At 47.9% G+C, this 20,651-nt stretch overlaps 1 protein-coding gene across 3 annotated transcripts in view; it reads left to right on the forward strand.

Moving 5' to 3' along the window:
* Window positions 1-20,651, forward strand: part of Dgkg (diacylglycerol kinase gamma) — a 212,595-nt gene that overhangs the window by 143,581 nt on the left and 48,363 nt on the right. For all 3 annotated transcript variants that reach the window (XM_057764140.1, XM_057764141.1, XM_057764142.1), the window contains one exon: window positions 17,860-17,950. In XM_057764140.1, coding sequence (XP_057620123.1) covers window positions 17,860-17,950 — 91 coding nt within the window. The remainder of the gene's footprint in view (window positions 1-17,859; window positions 17,951-20,651) is intronic.

A 20,651-nucleotide genomic window follows, 5' to 3' on the forward strand; every position in this document is an offset into this window, starting at 1 on the left:
ATTTTTGACTTGAATTTTCTCTTAGAATCCATCTAGAAAGTTTCTGACACCCTCTCTCTCACGTTCACTGTCCTCTTTAATGTATACAGTTTACAGTTTGGGGGCTAAGCTGCTCACTGCACCCACTCAGGTAGTCATTTCCAGCTCAGGATGGCTCACCTTCTTTGGAGCCTACTGAATTCAGCTGGAAAGGTAGCGTGTTCCTCACTCAGCCGAACTGTGTTAGGTTCCCATTAGTCTTCTGTGATAGCGAATATCATTCTAGGGTGAGGAGGCTGGACTATGACATCCTCTTCTTCCTGGACCCCTTCCGTCTGCATGCACACAAAGAGACCAGACCCACTACAGTCTGCATGCACACAGAGAGACCAGACGACCCACTACAGTCTGCATGGACACAGAGAGACCAGACCCACTACAGTCTGCATGCACACAGAGAGACCAGACCCACTACAGTCTGCATGCACACAGAGAGACCAGACCGACTACAGTCTGCATGCACACAGAGAGACCAGACGACCCACTACAGTCTGCATGCACACAGAGAGACCAGACCGACTACAGTCTGCATGCACACAGAGAGACCAGACGACCCACTACAGTCTGCATGCACACAGAGAGACCAGACCGACTACAGTCTGCATGCACACAGAGAGACCAGACCCACTACAGTCTGCATGCACACAGAGAGACCAGACCCACTACAGTCTGCATGCACACAGAGAGACCAGACCCACTACAGTCTGCATGCACACAGAGAGACCAGACCCACTACAGTCTGCATGCACACAGAGAGACCAGACCCACTACAGTCTGCATGCACACAGAGAGACCAGACCCACTACAGTCTGCATGCACACAGAGAGACCAGACCCACTACAGTCTGCATGCACACAGAGAGACCAGACCCACTACAGCTTGCGTCCTTGGACTCTTGTCAAAATCGCCACCTGTTGGTGACTTGAAGGACCAGGGATTTACTCTCTGAAATCTGAGATGGAGGAATCGCCTGAGAAGTTAGTTTTTCCCCTAAAGAATGTGCATCCCTTGACTCTCTCCTATTGCTACTTGCCAGAACTCCTTGGCAGTCCCTGGCATGTAGAAGCATCCTTCCAGTCTTCTTCCTTGATTATCACATGGCACACTTCCTGTGTGCCTCTAGCTCTCTGTCCAAATATCCCACCCCTTCTAATGTCACCAGTCATTGAACTGGACCCACCTTAATCTCAGTCTCATCTTCACGTCTCCAAGATCCTGTTTCCAAATAAGGTCTCATTCACCATGCGGAGAGTTAGTTCTTCAATAAGGTCTCATTCACCATGAGGAGAGTTAAGACTTCAGTATATCCTTTATTCAGTGTGAACCACAGCGCCAGCCTTCTCCAGAACCCTCGCACTCAAGAAAGAAAATCACAAGAAGCATGATGCACTTTGTTTTAACAAAGGGGTCAGGAACATTGGGGTGAGAAAAGCAACTAGCTTCAAAAGTGGGGTTAGGCTTCAAAAAGAAGGTCAGGAGGGAGCAGTTGGGGTAGAAATGAGACTTCAGCAAGGAGAGTTGGCATCAGGAGAGGTAGGAGGAGGGAAACAGCCCAGGCAGAGAGCAAGGATGAGAACATTACAGATATAAAAGGAAAGGCAAGGGACTACATGGGAGGAGGAAATCACCTGTGAGGCAGCTCCCAAGAGCTTGGTGTCTGCACAGGCATTGGCCCTTTATCTTCAAGGAGGGTGAAGGTGGACTTGGAAAGTGGACTCAGTCACAAGATTTGCAAGCCTCCTGTGGCTCTGCACATACAGATGTCACTAACCAGGCTCAGTGAGTTCCAGAAGATGGAAAGGAGATGAACTTTGGAGGGGGATACGGTACGGGTATCTGGAAGGAGTTGGAGGAGGAGACTAGAGGAGATATGATCAAAATACATGTCTATATACATGAAACTCAAAGAATAAATGAAGATATATTTTAAAATCCAAGGCTCCTAGAAACACTGTGACCAAAAAGCCCTGAGCCTGGCTCAAGTGTCAACATGAGACTGACATCAGACACAAAGTGTGTGCGGGGGGGGAGATGACAGCATCCAACTCTGCTAAATCTGCGGGAGTTGGCAGTTACCAGGGCTGGGGAAACATGGAAACCAAACACAGGACTTTCTCTCCAGTCCTGAAGTAGAAGATCATTTTGGGGATGAGAGCCACACAGCATTCTTCGCAAGCACAATTTCAGATTTTTACTTGTGGAAGTCAACTTAGGTGGCTTTTAAACTCCGTGTGTGTGTGTGTGTGTGTGTCCTTGGAGAAGAAAAGAATGTTGGGATTCCTTAGCCATCTATGCTGTACTTTACTAGTTAGAACTTTGGAGAATTGTCATTCATTGCAAATGATTTTTGCCATATAGCCAAGTCCATCTTTATACTTAGAGCTTATTATATTAGTGCATTTATCCTAACTTATTTCTTTAAACTATCCACAGTTGCACTTAAAAGGAAATTGAAATACAAAATGAAAGGGTAGTGTTCTTAAGAACGAGTTAAGTGATTTTAGTTTCATTCCACATTTAAATAAACATTTCTTAAAGAAAAATTTTAGCACTTTTACTACTTAACCAAAAGAAATTTTGGAAGCAGCCTCTCCTTCCTTTCCATCGGAATTACTGACTCATTAGTGAAATAAGTTGTCTATCAAAAAATCTCGAGGAAACGGCTTTATGACTCTGCTGCCAGGCCATGTGCCCCCGATGTTGACATAGAGACATGGATCTTTGAATTTTCTTGGATTCAACATGCAGGGAGCTGAGCCTCAGCCCTCACCTTGCCTCCTCTATCCTATGAGCCACTGGGAAGTGACTCACTTCCCTGATTATTAGTGTTTGGGTGTGTAAAACAGAAATTACAACTATCTCACAAGGGGCATAGAGAAATTAGACCAGACTGATAAATGTATTTGAAATGATTACTATTGTTTACTGTAGGAAGTAGTAAGGAGGCCTTGCAGCTGCGTGTCTGTCGATTCTTCAGAGCCAATGGGTCTGTATTGCAAATGCCGCGTGCTCTGGCTCTCGTCTGCTATAGCCTTGGCTCTGGACAAGATTTGGGTTTCAGCCTCGTGTGTGGCATAAGCGTCCTCTCCGTTAGCACTCTGTAGAGTGTCATTAGATCTCTACTTTGAAGCCGGGAGGAGTGTTTAAATTCTGGTGTTGGGGAGAAGGGGTCCCATCACTTCACTTTTTACCAAGAAAGCCATTTCCCGATCTTCTGATGCTCTTCAGTAAAAGAAAGGCTCTCCTAGTCCCAAGAATGCACTTCAGAGCCTCCAACTGTCGGGGACTTTCGCAGTCACTGATATTCGTGTTGACTGAACACACACTTAAGGAGAAATTCCTCACTCTCTAGTAACAAGACATTTCTATTCTGCTCAATGGAGAACTCCTTTAATCTTGAGAGTGGGCCTTCTCGGAAAGCATTTTAAAATGCCAATCAAGCCAAGTACCTTACATTGTCTTTGAACTCAATGTGCCAAGAGTTCATTGGCAGTCTCCAGCTCTGGGCTACTGTGGGGCATGAGGTAGTGAGAAGGTCGTGGCTAAATTAAAATCTCAAACTATTGAGTTTAGCGAAACTTGAATTGCAGTTGTCAATACGGTGTCCCAGGTAGGCAGGTTCTTGCCTTCCTCTTCCAGATTGGCTCTGAGCTTGGGGAGATTAATGATCAAAGCTCGTAATCGAGGGTCAGGGTGAAAAATAAGACAAATCGAGTTGATGGCCCCGTCATGATTTTATGCACAATCACCCTACACCACCCCAACCTAACTGCTACGCATGGGCAGGAGGTTGGGATGGTCAACATTGAGCCAGTGAGTTAAAAGAGATGTGTGGAAGTAGATAACCTCCTAACCAGACAGTTTGCCCCTCTGCCATCAAAACTCTATGGGATGGCGTTAAAATTCTTGAATATTCTTCATTTGTCAAAATGGAAAACTCGGGGAAAAGATGAATATAAACAAAGGCTGCTTTTCCAGTTCTAAAAAGGTAATTAAATGCATGTAATTTTTGCAAATATCATCAGCTTGAGCCTTTACCCTGCAGCAGCCAGTGAGCCCTTGAAGTAAGATAAGTATTAGGACTTATGACCAATTATGGCAGCCCCTCAGATTGCAAGGATCAGCCTGGGAACAGGTAGAGGAGGCACTTTGAAGCAGCTTCTGAGCGTTCTAGGAGGAAATGCAAAGGCCTATGTGAAAGGCCACACATCCTCATACCTGCAGAGGTCAGGGAGCTAACACTGGTGAGATGAACAGGTGACTGTAAGGAGCAGAGGGGACTCCAGCAAACAGTAGAACATAAGAGACAATATAAAGTGAGTGACCTTGTCTTACTTAGAGTTTCTACTGCTGCGTGAAACGCCGTGACCAAAGAGCAAGCTGGGGAGGAGAGGGTGTGTTAGGCTCACACGCCAGCATCGCTGTTCATCACTGAAGGGAGTCAGGACAGGACTCAAACGGCAGGAACTTGGAGACAGATGCAGATGCCATGGAGAAGGGCTGCTTACTGGCTGGTTCCCATGGCTTGCTCAGAATAGAACTCTGGACCACCAGCCCAGGGATGGCACCACCCACCTCTATTGATCACCAAATGAGAAAGTACCGTACAGCTGTATCTCATGGAGGCATTTCCTCAGCTAAGGCTCCGTCCTCTGATGACTCTAACTTGTGTCAAGTTGAAACACAAAAGCACCTGGTACAAACCTGTCCGGAGCTTCAGACAGTTGTTGTCAGAAGAGCAAACCTGGTGCTGATTTCTCAAAGGAAAAAAATGTGGGATCCAGTGTGTGTGTGTATGTGTACATATGTATGTGGTGTGTGTGTGTGTATGTGTGGGGTGTGTGTGTGTGTAGGTATGTATAATTTTCTAATTTTGAGAACCACTGTACAAGTACACCCCTAGACAGGTAAGATCCTGTCCCCCAAGCCGTTATGCCAATACCCAGGAATTATAATGTACACCTGTGGTGGGAACCAATGGTTTATTTTTCTTGCTTGACTTGGTCTACAAGTTATTGATGCTGTTGATGTAAATGAGTCTCCTAGCAACAGAAAATGAACATTTGAGCAATCAGTATGTTTGCAATGACAGAATGTTCCAGGGTACCATAAAAGACATTATCCCAAAAGAAAAGGACCCAGATAGTCGGCAGAGCTAGAGTCAAAGTTTGATTTGGAAATACACGCCAAGTGGAAGAAAAATGTGCAGTCTCTGTTTTGGGGTAAAAGGTAAGAGCATGAGACTCTAACAAGGAGGTAGATGTGGGCCTCCTCAAAAGCAAAGGGCAGGACAACTAACAAAGGCATCATGAACTCAGAAGCACAATGGGCTCCCTCAGCTCCCTTTTCACAGTAAGCAGTATTGGCTGATGTAAGCTCCGGGATGTACAAGGAGTTAGCAACAAGATGCAGGGGGGGACATTTTTCAATGATTGCATATTCTTAGAAAAATCTAAGAGGAACATTTTGTTGTGCAATCTTTGGGAGCCTTTAATGTGGGTCCAACCTACTGGAAATGTGCAAAAGCAGAATCAAGCATTTTAGGTGAGGTGGCCTCTTCCTCTGTAGCCAGACTGAAGATGACTGTCCCTCTGCACCATGGATTCTGACACTGGCATGAGAGGCCCTGGCAAGAATCAGGAGTTTATCCTATAATCCAAGAGGAACGTTTGTAACCAGGAACCTGAAGACCAAGCAGGAGGAGCTTTAGAATGAGATTTAAAAAGGATAAACTAAGAGCGTGCAAACGAAACTCTAAAACCATAGCCCACCCAGGACAGCAGGTGTGAGCTAGAAATAAGAAGCATGGCAGAGGCAGTGCCAAGCAGTTCAGCCAGGGAAATGACAGGGTGGAGTGTGGAGACCTACAGCTGAGATGGGTCTGCGAGCTGCCAGTGACAGGGGCAAGCCAGAGGAGTCCTTGCAGGACCAGCACACTGCCATGGAACAGTGCTACGGAGCGACAAGAGAAGGCACGCTCATGTAAACCACAGTCACTGAAACGGGTGTTAGGAACACATAGTCGAGCATAAGAAGTCCCAAACGTCAGATCAGAAGCAAGGCAGAGAGAATACAGTTGAGACTTCAAAAGGATGCATGAAATGGATTCTGCTAGCAGATCTAATAGAGGTTTCCCAGGCATTCAAGGTACTGGCCGATGCTTTTCTAATGTTAGGTTTTTTGTTTTTTAAGCTGACAAAGGAAGGAGATGGAAGGGGGGAAGGGAGAAAGAATTTATTTGAGCATCTGCCCATATGGTGAATTTTCTACTTGTCTCAAGGACAGTTTCCTAACTCGAGAGGTAGAGGAAACAAAACTGCTTTCCTTGGACCTTATGTGACCAGGAGGCATCTGCCTGTGATGGAACAGAAGGCTCGGGAAGACTTAGCTGGAGGTTGAACAGCCCGCCTGGTGATCTGGGTCAGCAAAAGAAAGAAATACGATGCACGCCAAAGCACGCCCTCCCCCACCCTTGCTGCTCCTGCTTCACTTTCTCGCCAACACCTCTGGCCAAGGTTCCAAGGTCGCCACCAGGGACTTTAGGTTAACGGAGTGTCCCACTCCGTATTTCTTTCTCAGAAAGCTAAGGAAAGCCAAGATATCCACTCCACATTGATTAGGAGAGATGTGCCACATGTATTCCAAGCTGTAACACAACACTCAATGAAGTTTGTATGTGGCAGTGGGTTTCCTTGAATTCTTTGTATGCAGCATGTAGCCATATGGAGGGTCTCAATTTCCCCAGCCACCCCTGTAAGATATGTAATGCATTCCCAGCTCAAAGATGAAGAAACTAAGTGACAAGTTCAATGGCTTGCCCAGGGCCACAGAACAGGTGAGTGTCTGAAAGATGACTTGAACCTAGCCTTTCTGGCTTCTAACCAGAGAGATTCCTTCAGCTCAGCCAACCTGTCTCCAAACCCAGACATTGCACTCTGGGGAACCGGAGGGTTAGCTGACTAACCCTGTTTCTATGGGTGCCATACACTCACAGTGACAAACAACGGGCTTAAGCAAGGAACTTTTGTAACCCGACCTATCAGAATCATGTTCAGAAAGGCTGGGGGGCGGGTGTTGGAGGGAGTAGACATATTATCCAGCCCACATTCTGACTTCATGATGTCATCTCCTGAGCTTTGTTCCCCCCAAGGAAGTGTCAGACCCCTTTACCAAATACTGCAGAGACACCTCCATGGAAGGTGCGTTTAAGAATCAAGTGAGGGGCCCTGCAGTGAGTCAAGCAGCTGTGTTGATTCAGGCATGCGGGCCACATGCCATCAATGGGAAGTAAGACTGTTCCTGATAGCTGGGGCCAGGTTGGGGGGGGCGGGGGAGTGCTCTGCTGTCTGTCCAGAGGGTCCCTTTTAGCAAGCTGATGGAAAGTGAACCGTGGACCTGTGGCTCAGTTTGGCTCGGCTCTCGGTTATAGCCCTGGCTGGTCAGGAGCCAGGAAATGCCTTCTTCAGCCAGAGACTCATTGTCAGCCAAGCACCCGCCTTCTCTGGCCTTCAGGGCTTAGGTTTTAATGAGCTGTCCTCGCCTACGTGTCTTAAATGTTCCCAGTCACCTTCAGGTTTGGGCTTCAGGAGCTGATGAAGAGGTAAACGCTGGAGAACACAGCTAAGTGCAGAACCTTAGGCGGACACATTCCTATGTCACTTTTCCCTACTTCTTTCCCTCCCAGCCGGGGCTCCTGTCTGTCCTGGTATTTGACTGTGTTCACTGATAAACACTTTAGCCAGCGGGCCTGTGGGGAAAAGAGATTGCTAAGAAGCAGGCACATTTCGTAAGAGATTCTTGTTGGTTGTCACAGCTGTTTTTAGAAAGTAGAAGAAGGAGCTGTTTTCTGGTGGCAAGCACAGACACTGACACCTCAGAACTCGGGTTCTTAGGACAGACAGGGAGGTCCTGACGACATGGCACCCACCTTTACTACTCCCAGAGGTCTGTCTGAGGTTCCCCAGGAAGGGGTGGTGTGTCCATTACCGTAGCAGGTGTCTGAGCAGCTTGCTGGGACTTCAGAGAGACTGACGGTATCCTGAGTGTATTGGGTGATCATCTACTATGAGTCTCAAAGAAGTTTTCCTTTATTTACTTATTTATTTATTTGGTTTTTTGAGACAGGGTTTTCTTTGTGTAACCTTCCTTGGCTGTCCTGGAACTTGCTCAGTAGACCATGTTGGCCTCTAACTCAGAGATCCACCTGTCTCTGCCTCCCGAGTGCTGGGAATAAAGGTATGGCCCACCACTAGTGGGCTCTTTCCACCTTTAAGTGGGTTCCAGAGACTGAATTCTGGTTGTCAGACTTGCGTGGCAATTACCAATACCCGCTGTCCTCGGGCACACAGTAATCCTCCTGCCGTCACCTCCCAAGTGCTGCAGTTATAACTAGCGGTCACAATTCTTTCCTTAAAGAAGCTTTTTCAAGGGCTGTGTCTGTGCGTGGCCCTGTGTGATAACGGGAGAAATTGACTATTTCAGAATTGGGGAAGCTTTATCGTGATTGAATGCCCTCTGGAGAAGATGTCAGAGGACAGACAAAATTTAAGAGAGCCTATCAAAGGAGAATGTGTCCTTAGTCCACAAAAGCAAGCTGTCTCCAGCGAAAGAGGAAAGCCACTATTAGGAACCTGTAATTGTTTGGAGGTCAGGCTTAGCCTGGAAAGAGAAGCAGAGTCTCCAGTATAAGGATATGGGTTTGCCCCCTCAGTCCTTTTGGCCAACTGGAAAGCAAAGATCAAGGAGGAGCACAGACCACTCTGACAAGTACCACAGGACATCACGCGAACACAGCTGGACCACCTTGAGATTGGCTCCCATGAGCCACAAACATGACGGGGGACTACTAGTCACTCGCTCTTCCGAGCTTGGCTGTGTGTTCCATTCCTCTAACGTGCCTCTGTGGCGTGGTAGTGGAAGCCAGGGAGAGTGTAGTGGTAAGGAATATGGGTTCTGGGGCAGGAGCCAGCATTTACATCCCAACTCTATTCCCCCAGCTGTATCCTCAAAGACTTACTCAGTTTCCTAGAAACATAAAGAGGATGCCTAGCACAGAACCACCATCCAGACCGCGTGAGGAGTATCGGCTCTGCACGTGCCCTTTAATAGCCCATGAGTACACAGTTTCCAACCATCTCCACAACTCTCCGTGGACACCATACTCAGCAAAATCTTCGTCATCGAGAAATCCTTCTAAGTTGTGATTCCTTTTCCCATTCTTACTGTTTAACATCCATTTGCCTTTCTTTCAGTATCTCTTGATACCCATCAGTAACATGATAACTGATAGACTCCCATTCCATATTTTTACTAAGAACTTACTCTTCTTAAGTTTACCCTCTTCCCTTTCCTCCCTCCAAATCCTCCCATATGCCCCTCCTTTCTGTATTTCAAATTTATGGCTTCTTTTCATTGCATATTTTCAAAGGATTTAATCCACTAGTTATCTCATGTGGTCTTTAGCCTGATTAAATGTACAAATAAGTAATGTCGACAGTGAGTAGGGTGGTTGCTAGCACCTTTAATCCCAGCATGCACAAGGGAGAAGCAGGTAGATCTCTGTGAGCCTGAGACCAACCTAGCCTTCACACTGAGTTCCAACCCAGTCAGGCTACATAGTGAGACCCTGCTTCAAAAAGGGAGAGAGGGGAGAGAGGGGGAGAAAGATGAAAGAAAGAACTTTTGACAGTAATTTATCCCTTTATGCTTAGGAGAGTCCTTAGAACTGGTGGTTCCCTGGCTAGGAGTACTTGAATCTCAATGACCATTTAAATGCAAACTGTCATCTGTGATATTTACCTGTAAAGTTTCACACATGTAAGACTTAAAGAAGGGTTTTGACTTCGCAGATCATTAAGAGGATTCCACACTTAAGGAATAGCATGCATTTGAAACAAGTTTCTCCATTATTGCTTTTTCCATGGACTCATTCTTGAGCACTCCTCTCTTTGCCCTCCCTTCATGTCTGGCCATTCCCTCCTGGTCCCTGGCTGCCAGTCTTCTCCTCATTCATCACCCTGTGTCTTCCTGAGTGCCATGAACGCAATCCTGTCCCAAGTATGGAACTAAGCCAGGGAATACCTTGCTCCTTGAAGCTGAAATACACTGAGCCAACACAAATCTGCTGGCAGGTCCAGCAGGCACAAAAGTCTCATTCAGGGCACAAAAAACCCCAGCTATTTATAAAGTCCCTTGCTGACTGCTGGGTGTTCACTTTCCCTTGGACCAAGAAGGCCACTGCCGCCTCTCGGAAAGGATTATTCCTTTCACAGCTCTGTGACCGAGGGTCACCGGGTGCCCCATTCTGTGAGCAGCAAGAAAAGGGGACAGCATGCAGAGTAGATTAGATGTGGTGACAAGCCCTCTGATGGTCAAGGGCAACTGAGGATGCCAGTGACACAGATGGCCTCTCCTGCACCTGTGAGGTGACAGTCATGGACTTGTGAGGACTGACATTCTGGCCCCCTACATAAACCCACCTGCCATCCCTCTTGTTGGTTTTGTTTTATTGCTCTTTGTAACATGAAGGGCCTGCTTGTTGGGGTTTCTGTCCTGCCCAGTTCCCACAGCCGGTAAGCCCCAAAGAAAATCACACAGAGAGTCTACATTAGGTTATAAACTGATTGGCCCATTAGCTCAGGCTTCTTATTAACTCTTGTAGCTTATATTAAACCATTATTCTTATCTATGCAAGCCACATGGCTCAGTACCTTTTTCAGCGGGATAGATCACATCTTGTTTCTTCGGTGATCTGGGCAGGACTGGGAGGAATGGGCTTCCTCCTTCCCAGCATTTTCCTATTCTCATCGCCCCTCCTCTACTTCCTGTCTGGTTGACCTGCCTATACTTCCTGCCTGGTCAATTAGCGTTTATTTAAATTATGATTGACAGAATACAGACAATTTTCCCACACCAGCTCTTCACATAGATTTTGGTTAACATGATGACTACACATCCAAAGGCATTTGGAGTTTGATGATGTAGAATGTTCTCAGGTAACATCTCAGTACCACCACATCTGTCATTCAACTGTAATTAAGCTGTGGCTACCTGTGCCTTTCTCGTGTTTCTGATTTGCTAGGCTGCCATTTGTGTTAATGACCTGATCTTAGTTTATTATTTTAGCAAAAGTAGCAAAAACACCAACAACTGTTCAGGAAACTCCATGTCTTAGTTATCTTTCTATTGCCGTGCTAAGATACCATGACCAAGGCATCTTATAAAGGAGAGTGTTTCATTTGGGCTCATGGTTCCAGAGGGTTAGGATCCATGACCATCATGGCAGCAGACAGGTAGCAGGCATGATGCTGGAGCCTTAACTGAAAGTGGGAGGCAAAGAGGGAGCTAACTGGGAGTGGCAGGAACTTTTGAAACCTCAAATCTCACTCCCCGTGACACACCTGCTCCAACAAGGCTATCGTCCCGATCCTTCCCAAAGAGTTCCACGAGCAGGGGACCAAGTATTCAAATATATATTAGCCTATGGGGGGCCACTCTCATTCAAAATGCCACATCCAAAATCATTCCTTCTTTCACTGAGATAAACTCTGTGATCATGCATCATTAGCGTACCGAAATGACCTGTCGGCTAGGTACAGTTTTTCCAACACAGAACACCCTCTTGTGGGCAGCATCTGTTCCACCGGGCCTCCCAACCCAACACAGATTGACACAGAAGGCCCAATGAGCTATTTCAGTCATGAGCTACTCAGGGAAGCTGGCTATCAAAGTCTAAACCACAAGAAGGGATGCCTTCAGTTGAGGGTTCTATGGCTAGAAATAACTGTAACGTTCTCTGTGTAGACTTCTAAGCCCAGAGAAATGTTTTCATGTTTTGACTTTTGATGACTTCAAAGGCCTGTTGCCCTAAAAACTTCCTTGATTCCCAGAAAAGAGGCACCAGGAGGCTCAGGTTGGTTGAGGGAGCCAAACACACTGTTCTGCTGGTGCCGATGGGGAGCAGCAGGCTGGGTTTTATCTGTGGGCCCTTCTTGGAAACAACCTATTCAGAGCTGTCAGGACGATGACTGATCCCAGCCTTAAATCGCTAACAACATAAAAGAGCATTTTTAATTAGTCTCCTTTCCTTCCCCCTTCATCTGTCAAATGAAAAGCCTCAGCTAAGTCATGTGTCATTGATGTTATTTTCCTATAAACTGAAGGGAATTGAGACAACCCGAACCAAAATCAGCCATGTATCAACTACAGTTGTCTGTCACATGACTAAGAACCTCCTGAAGCCCAAAGGAGGGCCCGGGGCTTCAAGAATGGGTCCACCTGGGGAGATCAGAGTCTGTGTCCAGGAGCCTCAAGGACCTGGAGATCAGCCCTAGGGCATGGTTCAGAGTTAGTCACCTCCAGCTGCAAGGTGATTATGAGAAGAAGAGAAACGATGGCCAAAGAAAACTCAGGAAGAGAGATGCAGGAAACTGTTCCAGGAGTCATTAAAACATTGTTAGTTTTTGCTTCTTCAAAATATATTGGCCACCTGGGGAAAAAAACCCTCCTGCCTTACCTCTAAAGCCAAAGTGGAATGAGGCTTCCAGCAACTGTGTCTCTTGGCAACAAGGAAGGACACTTTCTGCACACTGACTATGCATTAAACCCCTGATCAGTGCTTCACACTTGCCACGGAAGCTTCACAACCTCTCTAGGTAGAGGATAACGTTTCTACTTTGCAGTAGAGTGAGGATTCAAAGAACTTGAATAACTGTCCAAATAAGAAGGCGACAGAGCAAGGCCTGAACCCCAATCTCTGAGCCCCCAAAATGCTATGGTCTGTACAACAGGGGATGAAGCAGACAGATGGGGCCACATTCAACAGCAGAATCCTCCAGATCTAGTAGTAATGTGGCCTGGGCGTTGTCTATGTTCTCTGTTTGGCAGAGAGAAGGGACTGTGAATCTTCTGCCTCAAACTATGGGCTACTGTGCCCCTCTCACCTCCCACTAAAGGCTAGGAGAGGGGCTGGGCTGTGATGGTTAAGGGAAAGGAGGAACGGGTATGGCAGAGGAGAAGCCAATCTTTGGATTCTCTCGTAGAATAAATAATACCTGCTTTCTTCTAAGAAAGCAATTTTAAATAAGAATGTTTAAAAGATGAGCTAGAGAGACACGTCAGGGCTTAAGAGCACTGGCTCACTGGCTGCTTTCATAGCAGACCCAGGCTCCATCTCCAGCACCCACATGGCAGCTCACAGGCATCTGTGACTTCTGTTCCACAGGGTCCAGTGCCCTCTTCTGTACTCCTCAGGTGCTGCGTGTGTGTGGCACACGCAAAATACTCATACACATAGCATTAATAATAGAAAAGTAAAGTGTTTCGCAGACTGCAAAGCCAGGGGGCTGTGGGAATAGAACACATTCACTCCTAACCCCAAAACACCTGCATTAACAAAGGCCAGATAGACTCTGTGCGATCTGAAGGACAAGAGTGTCTATGGGCCAGTGGGCCAGTGTTAGTCTTAGGGACACTACTGGAAAAACAACATCTCAGTGAGGAGAGCACCTTATGTGGCGTGTGGCCCATAGCAGGCGTCAATACATCTTCAATATATTTGGATGGATGGACAGATGGATACATGAGCCAAAGTCAAAATCCTTTAGTTACAGGGAAGGCTACCCCCAGAAAACTGACCTCCTGCACCCTGGTCTCTGGAAATTAGCCTGCACACATCATGCTATCCTAATGCTGAGTGCCTCGTCAGCTACTTCTCAGTCTTCACGACAGCCCCACCAATCCCACCATAGCTACAGCTGCTATGATTCTATCTGAGCATCATGCCGCTGCCATGGTTCAGGCCTTGGGCAATTCTCTTCTGGACGCCTGAACCACATCCAAACTGCTCTCCAAGCCTCCGACCTGCATTTGTGAAGTGCTTCTTGAGCAAGCATGAGGGCCTGAGTCCAGATCCCCCAGCTCCTACACAGGGGAGGCAGCGACTGGCTGATGCCCGGATCTTCCTGGCCAGTCAGTCTGGCCAAAGCAGTGACCTCTAGATTCAGTGGGAGGCCCTGGCTCAAGACATAGATGGGGAACAATGGAAGAAGACTCCTGACTTTCTGGCCTCCACACGTATACTTTCTGCACACACACACACACACACACACACACACACAAGTACCTGCACACACACATGCACACACTCACACAAACACATACACAAACCATATACACTCCAGAGCCCTTACAAGAGATCAGGTCATTAATGTCATCATCCTTCCCTCATTCCCACCCAGGGATGGCCTGTGACTCCCTGTAGGCCTCATGGTCAAGCCCAAACACTGGCATGTCCAACCTGCCTCTCCAGCTATGGCTAGCCAGCACCCTGCCCCACCTCTACTTGAGTTCTCTGTCCCCTTGGCACTTGCCCTGATTTCCTGGGGTCGTGGTTTGGATATGGCTTAGTTCCAGTGTAGCAAGGTTGGGAGGAAGCAGGGACTTTAAGGGACCCTTAGATCATAAGGGACCTGTTGTCATGAAGGATCAGGGGAGCTTACTCAAGAATGAGTTCGTTTCTGTGAGGGGTTGTTACAGAACCAGCGCAGGTCCTCAATTTGCTTTTGCTTCCTCTCTCCACACACACACACCTGCTTCTCCTTTTTGCTTCTTTGCCACGCAATGACACAGCACAAGGCCTTGTTGAGCCAGTGCCTTGTTCTTGGACCTCCAGCTAAATAAACCTCTTTTCTTTTTAAGCTGACCAACTCTAGGAGTTTTGTTATAGCAATGGAAATAGATGAAGATCCCCGGGACTCCTCCTCTGACTGGAGTGTTTGCCCTTTATTTTCTCTGCCCCCTTACATTCTTCTGAACCCATTAGGAACATCATCCTACCCTAAAGACACTTGCCCTGACTGTTTCTCACCCCAGTGCTTAGCCGATCACAAAACAGCCTGCTTCCCTGTCCTCTTGACAAGGTGCCTGGTTCACGAAACTCTGTATTCTGTTCTTTGTTGTCTGTCATACACTCCTCTCCAGTCTGTGACAAAATGAATGTGTGCTGCGTTAATATTTTTTTAATTTTTCACTGTGTTTATTTGTAGAAGTGGATGCACACGCACTATGGTGCATGTATAAAAGTCAGAGAACAACTTTTACAACAGCATGTGGGTTCCAGGGATCGGACTCAGGTCATCGGGTTTGGTGGCAAGCACTCTTGCCCACTGATCCGTGGCTCTAACCCCATATTAATATTTTGTTCCACATCAAACATGCGGCTCAGCTTCTCAGAAGCATATTTGTCATCTTTGACCAACCACATGACCAGTCCAGAGAATTAACTAGGGATTAGGATGTGGTCTATGACTCTTGAAAAAAATGTATTAAATTAGATATGAGGGGAACAAATTTTTAGCCAAAAGTCAAAACACATGATCTAACAAATATGACTATTTTCCTTCCCTGCACATATAAATGCATAATGCCTACAGCTACACAGCCAGGAAGGTCTGTCATTTTCGCCTTACTGTGTTGTCCACATACACCAGGGGACGCCTACAAAAGAACTGCGGCTGAGAGTGAGGGGCATCTTCTCATTCAGTCCTCTCCACCTTCTTGAGAAGCAGATCTTTCTCCTTCGCTGTTTTACAGCAGAGGAGAGTGAGATTTAAAAAGATTAAACCTCCTGTCAAAGGTCACACAGCCGTCCATGGTCGGGTAATCCAGTCGGTCCCGTTACTCTGCAGTACTGGCCTAGTCGTAACCTCTTAACCTTGTTAGACCATCAAAAGAGCCACTTTGGGGCAAAAATAGCCATGGCTTCCGGAAATTTTTATTAAAACTCTAAATCTCCAGGCAATAACTTTCAGAAATCATGATTCAGACCCGCAGTGATGCTAGGAAACAGGCTCGCAGGCCGAGTCTCCCGCGCAGAATCGCTAGGAATGCTGGGAGGGAACGCAGGACCCTGGAGTTTGGCACCACCTGCGTTTCCCCCTCACTGGGTCTCCAGCTATCGCTGCCTGCCGCAAGGCGCTGTCCTCTCGTTCCTCCGAGGAGTCCTTTCCTTCAGGTTCAATAGTTCCATATTTGTCAACAGTTTTACAGCTTCTGCTGCACTGGCCCTGTCCACCGGCCATAAGTATAATGATCATCTGGACACCCATAAAAGTCCAAGCTCCTGGACTCTGCTCCACAGCTGTCAGAGTCTACAAATCAAATGCTGGCCCCAGCCTTTCAACCAGTTCCCCAGGGGGATTCTGAAGGATGCTGACACCCGAGAACCGGAGGTGGAGCCCCAGTCCTGGAACCAGCAGCATCGACAGCATGTTAGAGACTGGCAAGTCAGGGACTCCACCATGAATGACTAACCCAGAATCTTCATCTGAACGAGATCCCTGGGTGAGACACAACATACACACGCTTCTGTGCAGAGGAACGGTCATGTGGGACAGTGCTCCGCCCTCCAGTTTTCCCCGTCTTGCTTGCATAGGAAATGAAAATGCTTCCATTACCCAGAGGAGGCGCAGGTGAGAATGCCTGCTGGGATGCAGGGCTCAGCCTGCCCCAGACCTCACCCTGAGGATTGAAAAGGCAATGACTCAACACAGCCCGCCATGAGCACTGGCCTACAGCACTCCCGACGCTTCTCAGGGTTTTTATGAAGTCCCGTGACCTACACTTTCCCCAACCTGTCATTTATTCTCACACAGATCAAGAGTCAAACAGGCTAATGCCCAACAAACTAGAGCTTAGAAGTCTTCATCGGGTAGAAAAATGCAGCCTTGTGTTCCAGTGCTAGGTGAACTAGCGGAGAACCGCAGAAAGCATGGTTGGTGGGCCCATGAGTCAGCCACTATGCCCTGGAAGAAACCAGAGCCTCCCTCCTTTGAAGAACACTCTTTCTCCCCCATCGACAGAGCTCGGGATTAGTGACAGTCGAGGAGGCTTCCTCTGTCTTGAGTGCCAAGAAGAATGTCATTTTGTTTAATCCTTTCTTAGCAAAATCTGTCTGCCTGTAAGCTGGACAGGTGTTCCCTCTCTCAGCCAGCCTGTTAATGGGGTGACAGTTGGGGTGGAAGAAATGGGGTCCCAAAGGTACACTTCCTGAGGAGACCGTCTCAGCAAACCACAGAGTATCATGGACCCCACCTGACTCTGAAAGGCCCGATTCATAAGCAGCCAAATAATTTTTATTCCTCTCCATCCCCTGCAGAAAACGTTGAAACTTTGTAAAGCTCAGATTGTCAAGATTCCTAAATCCTCTTTAAAGAAGAGCTGGGTAGCCTGTGCAAACACACCTGGGAAGACAGTGGCCATGGCTCCCAAACAACCCATCTTTATTCCTTCCCTTTCTATATCTGCAACAGTTCTGCCACTCTGCTTCCCCCAAACAGAAAATGGACAGAGCACCATGGACTGGGTCTGGTTTGGTCCGGAGCTTCCCTCGTCTATCCGAAGACTGCAGATCTCCTAGGACCCAAAAGGCTGCTTGGCCTCTGCTCTCTGCACTGATGTTTAAACAACAGTAAGCAGGACATGCTGTCATTTGCTCCCTCGAGCTGACTTTCTCCCACAAGGCTCCCTGATGCAGCTCCAGAGGAGAGCATGCCTTTCCCGCTCTAAACAGGAAGCTCGGGGTACAATTAGCAGTTCACCCAGAGTCCATGATGTCTAACACAAGAGCAGATTTCTTCAATTTCTGGCAAAAACATGTTGATAAATTTTCTATTCCTTGATAATCCGATTGATAAGTGTTGCAACTTAAGATTAGAGAATTTGGGGGCTCGGGCCATATGGGCCAAAGATCAGAGCTATTTTCTCAGGACCAATTCAAGTACAGACTATTGACTGAAAATGTCTCTCTGCTTCATGATCCAGGATGAAGAACAAGCTGTGGTATTTTGAATTTGGCACCTCCGAGACCTTTGCAGCCACCTGCAAGAAGCTTCATGACCACATAGAGCTGGAGGTAAGTCCAGTCTACTTCACAGAGACCGCCCTGTCCCCAGATGTCTCCACAACCTCACTTAGAGGGATCCAGTTGTTGCTGGCTTTCTTCTTACCCTGTGCAAGTGAATCCTTGCGGCTCTGGGATTCTGCAGGCACAGCCATTCTGCCCCTTGGCCATGCATTCCCACTTAAAGAGACAGGTACCACCAAACAGACAAGGGAAGAAGGCTGATGCCAGGGTTACTGAGGCCTTGGCACAGCAAGGGTGGTGCTCCTGGGCTGAGAGCTGATCAGAGAGCATCCTCCAACTCACCTGCCCCAGAGCTGACTCACAGGGACCCAGGACCAGTGCGGTGGGTGTGTGGCCTGTGGCCTGCTCCTGTGATCTGAAGAGAAGCTTTTGTCACCATCTAGAAGTTCAAAATACTTTTTTTTAACAAAGAGCCACGTGTTTTCAGTTTGAACTGAGCCCCACAATTACGCAGCTCATCCTGTCGGTGCACCGCGCTTTCCCGAGGACTTTCGGCGCCTGTAGCAGCCTGCCTCAGACAGTTTGCCTGTTGGCGCCCCTTGCCTGGTTGGTGAGCTTGCCTGCTTCCTGCCCCCACTTTTGCAGTGCTACTCTCCTGGAGTCTCCTTGTGGACTGCTAGGAGCATGTCTCTGGCCTATCAGAGACCAGATTTCTATGCAAACATCTGTCTTCACTCCCTGGGCCTCTGCCCATGGATTCCTTGCCAACAATCCCACCCTCTCTGTGGATTCAGGCCTGCAGTCTTCTTTGTACCTGAGGAAAAAAACATATTCAGGCAGGTGAGGAAATCTCCTATCATTCCCCACCCCAATCCTGAAAAAAAAAAAAAAGGGTCTAGAAGCTGCTGAGCAATGAGCCTCTATTGAGGCCTAGCCACCCCTCCATAGGAGGATTAAGCCTGTTGCAGAGTGGGAAGGTCCTGCCACTCCCTGCTGGAAGGGAGGCTGTGCCCGTGCTTACAGAGAGTGTTCACAAACACAGCGCACAGCCAGAGCTTCCACAAGGCTCTCCTTGACTCATCTGTGGGCCTCTCCTTTTTGGTTGCTGGGTTACTGACACCATGGGGGGAGGCACCGTTCTGCCAGTTTGGCCACAGGGCGCAGAGGTCCAAAGGCCAAGAGCCTATGTTTCCAAGTGCTACATGGCAGAGGCCACCTATACCTGGGAGAAGCTAAGCAGCCAGCCCTCTTCACTGACACCTAAACACAGGACCTGGGAGCTGGAGCTGCAGGAGCTGAGCGTGGCAAACAGAACTGTGTGCATTCTTCCCCTTGGCACCGCTCTCCACTGGGGTCTCTTTAAATATACTGCCAGTGAGGGACAGCCCTGCCTAACCGCGGCCAGCTGCAGACACACAGCAAGTCCTTGTTCTCCCCGCAGCTGGCCTTGACACTGTGCCCAGAATACAGCAGCTCAGCTCCCCTGCCTCTCTGGACCGCCCCACTGGCTCCAGGCTGGCCATGCCCGACAGTTCCATCAGGGTCCAGGACACAAGCGGCACTTCCTCAACCACATAGGGAATTGGTGGCCTCGGGAGGGAGTGGGCTGCCAGGCTGTGAATTGTTGAGCGCTTTAAGAAGCACTTCCTGTTTCCCTCATCTCTTCATAAGTCTTTTCGGCATGTATTCATGAGAGCGAAGCTTTGGGAGTCTGGGCTAGGATGTCATGTGACAAAGGGCTGGCAGTGAATTGGGACAGGCACCATTTCTGCATCTAGAGGACAGTGGTGGAGGGTCCCGGGGGGTATGATCAGGAGGAGACTCTGAAAGAAAGAGGGTAGGGCAGGTGAGTGACTGGTGTCTGGAGGCTCAGGAGCCTGGGGTGGCTGCTGTGATTCACAACAGCACAGGGCTCACCAGCTGCTGTCAGCCAACCTGGGAAGACTCGGTTCGGACACTACTGCCTTCACTACTTCCTAGACCACAATAGCAGGGAGTCATCCCATGACATGGAAACGCAAACTGAGCCTGGGAGGGTTAGAAGAGTAAAGAGAGAGGAGGGAAACATTAAGAGGGGACAGAAAAAGTCAGCGCTTCAACTGCCGGCCAGAACATGTCGGTGTAACAAGGCAAGCCAGGGAGACAAGCACTGTTAGGGTCTGAAATAAGGCTCCAATGCATACAGTAGCTCAACCAAGAGTTCTTTGCCAAAACTAGGAAGGGAAGATCCCAGGTGTTTTGGAGTAAATTGGGCTTGGAAACTAGTAACCAAATTTATCCACCAAGTGTTCAAACTCAGCAAATTCTCCAGTCTTGGCACAGTGTCTTCCTGCTGTGTGTGTGTGTGTGTGTGTGTATTGTGTGTGTGTGTGTATACATATGCGTATGTCTGTTTATGTGCATGTGGGTATATGTGTGTGCATGCATATGTATGCGCTTGTGCAAATGTGTGTACATGTGTGTGCATGCATGTGTATGGTATGTGTGTGCACATATCTGTATGCATGTATATGTAGCTGCATATGTGTGCATGGGTGTAATGGGGGTTCTGATGCATGTTTGGATGTGTGTATGTGTGTACTGGACTGTGAAACTCCGTCTCAGCTCAGGCAGCCGTACCACCCTTCTGAAGAGCGCTAGACACAGTCCGAGCACCCACCTGAGGAAAGGAGGAACAATTCAGTATAGGAAAAATCAGAAGACTGTCCCAAAATTTACAACCATCTTTCCTCACACAGCACCTCAGCTC

Source organism: Chionomys nivalis, chromosome 3, assembly GCF_950005125.1.
Source record: "Chionomys nivalis chromosome 3, mChiNiv1.1, whole genome shotgun sequence".
NCBI classification, from domain to species: Eukaryota; Metazoa; Chordata; class Mammalia; order Rodentia; family Cricetidae; genus Chionomys; species Chionomys nivalis.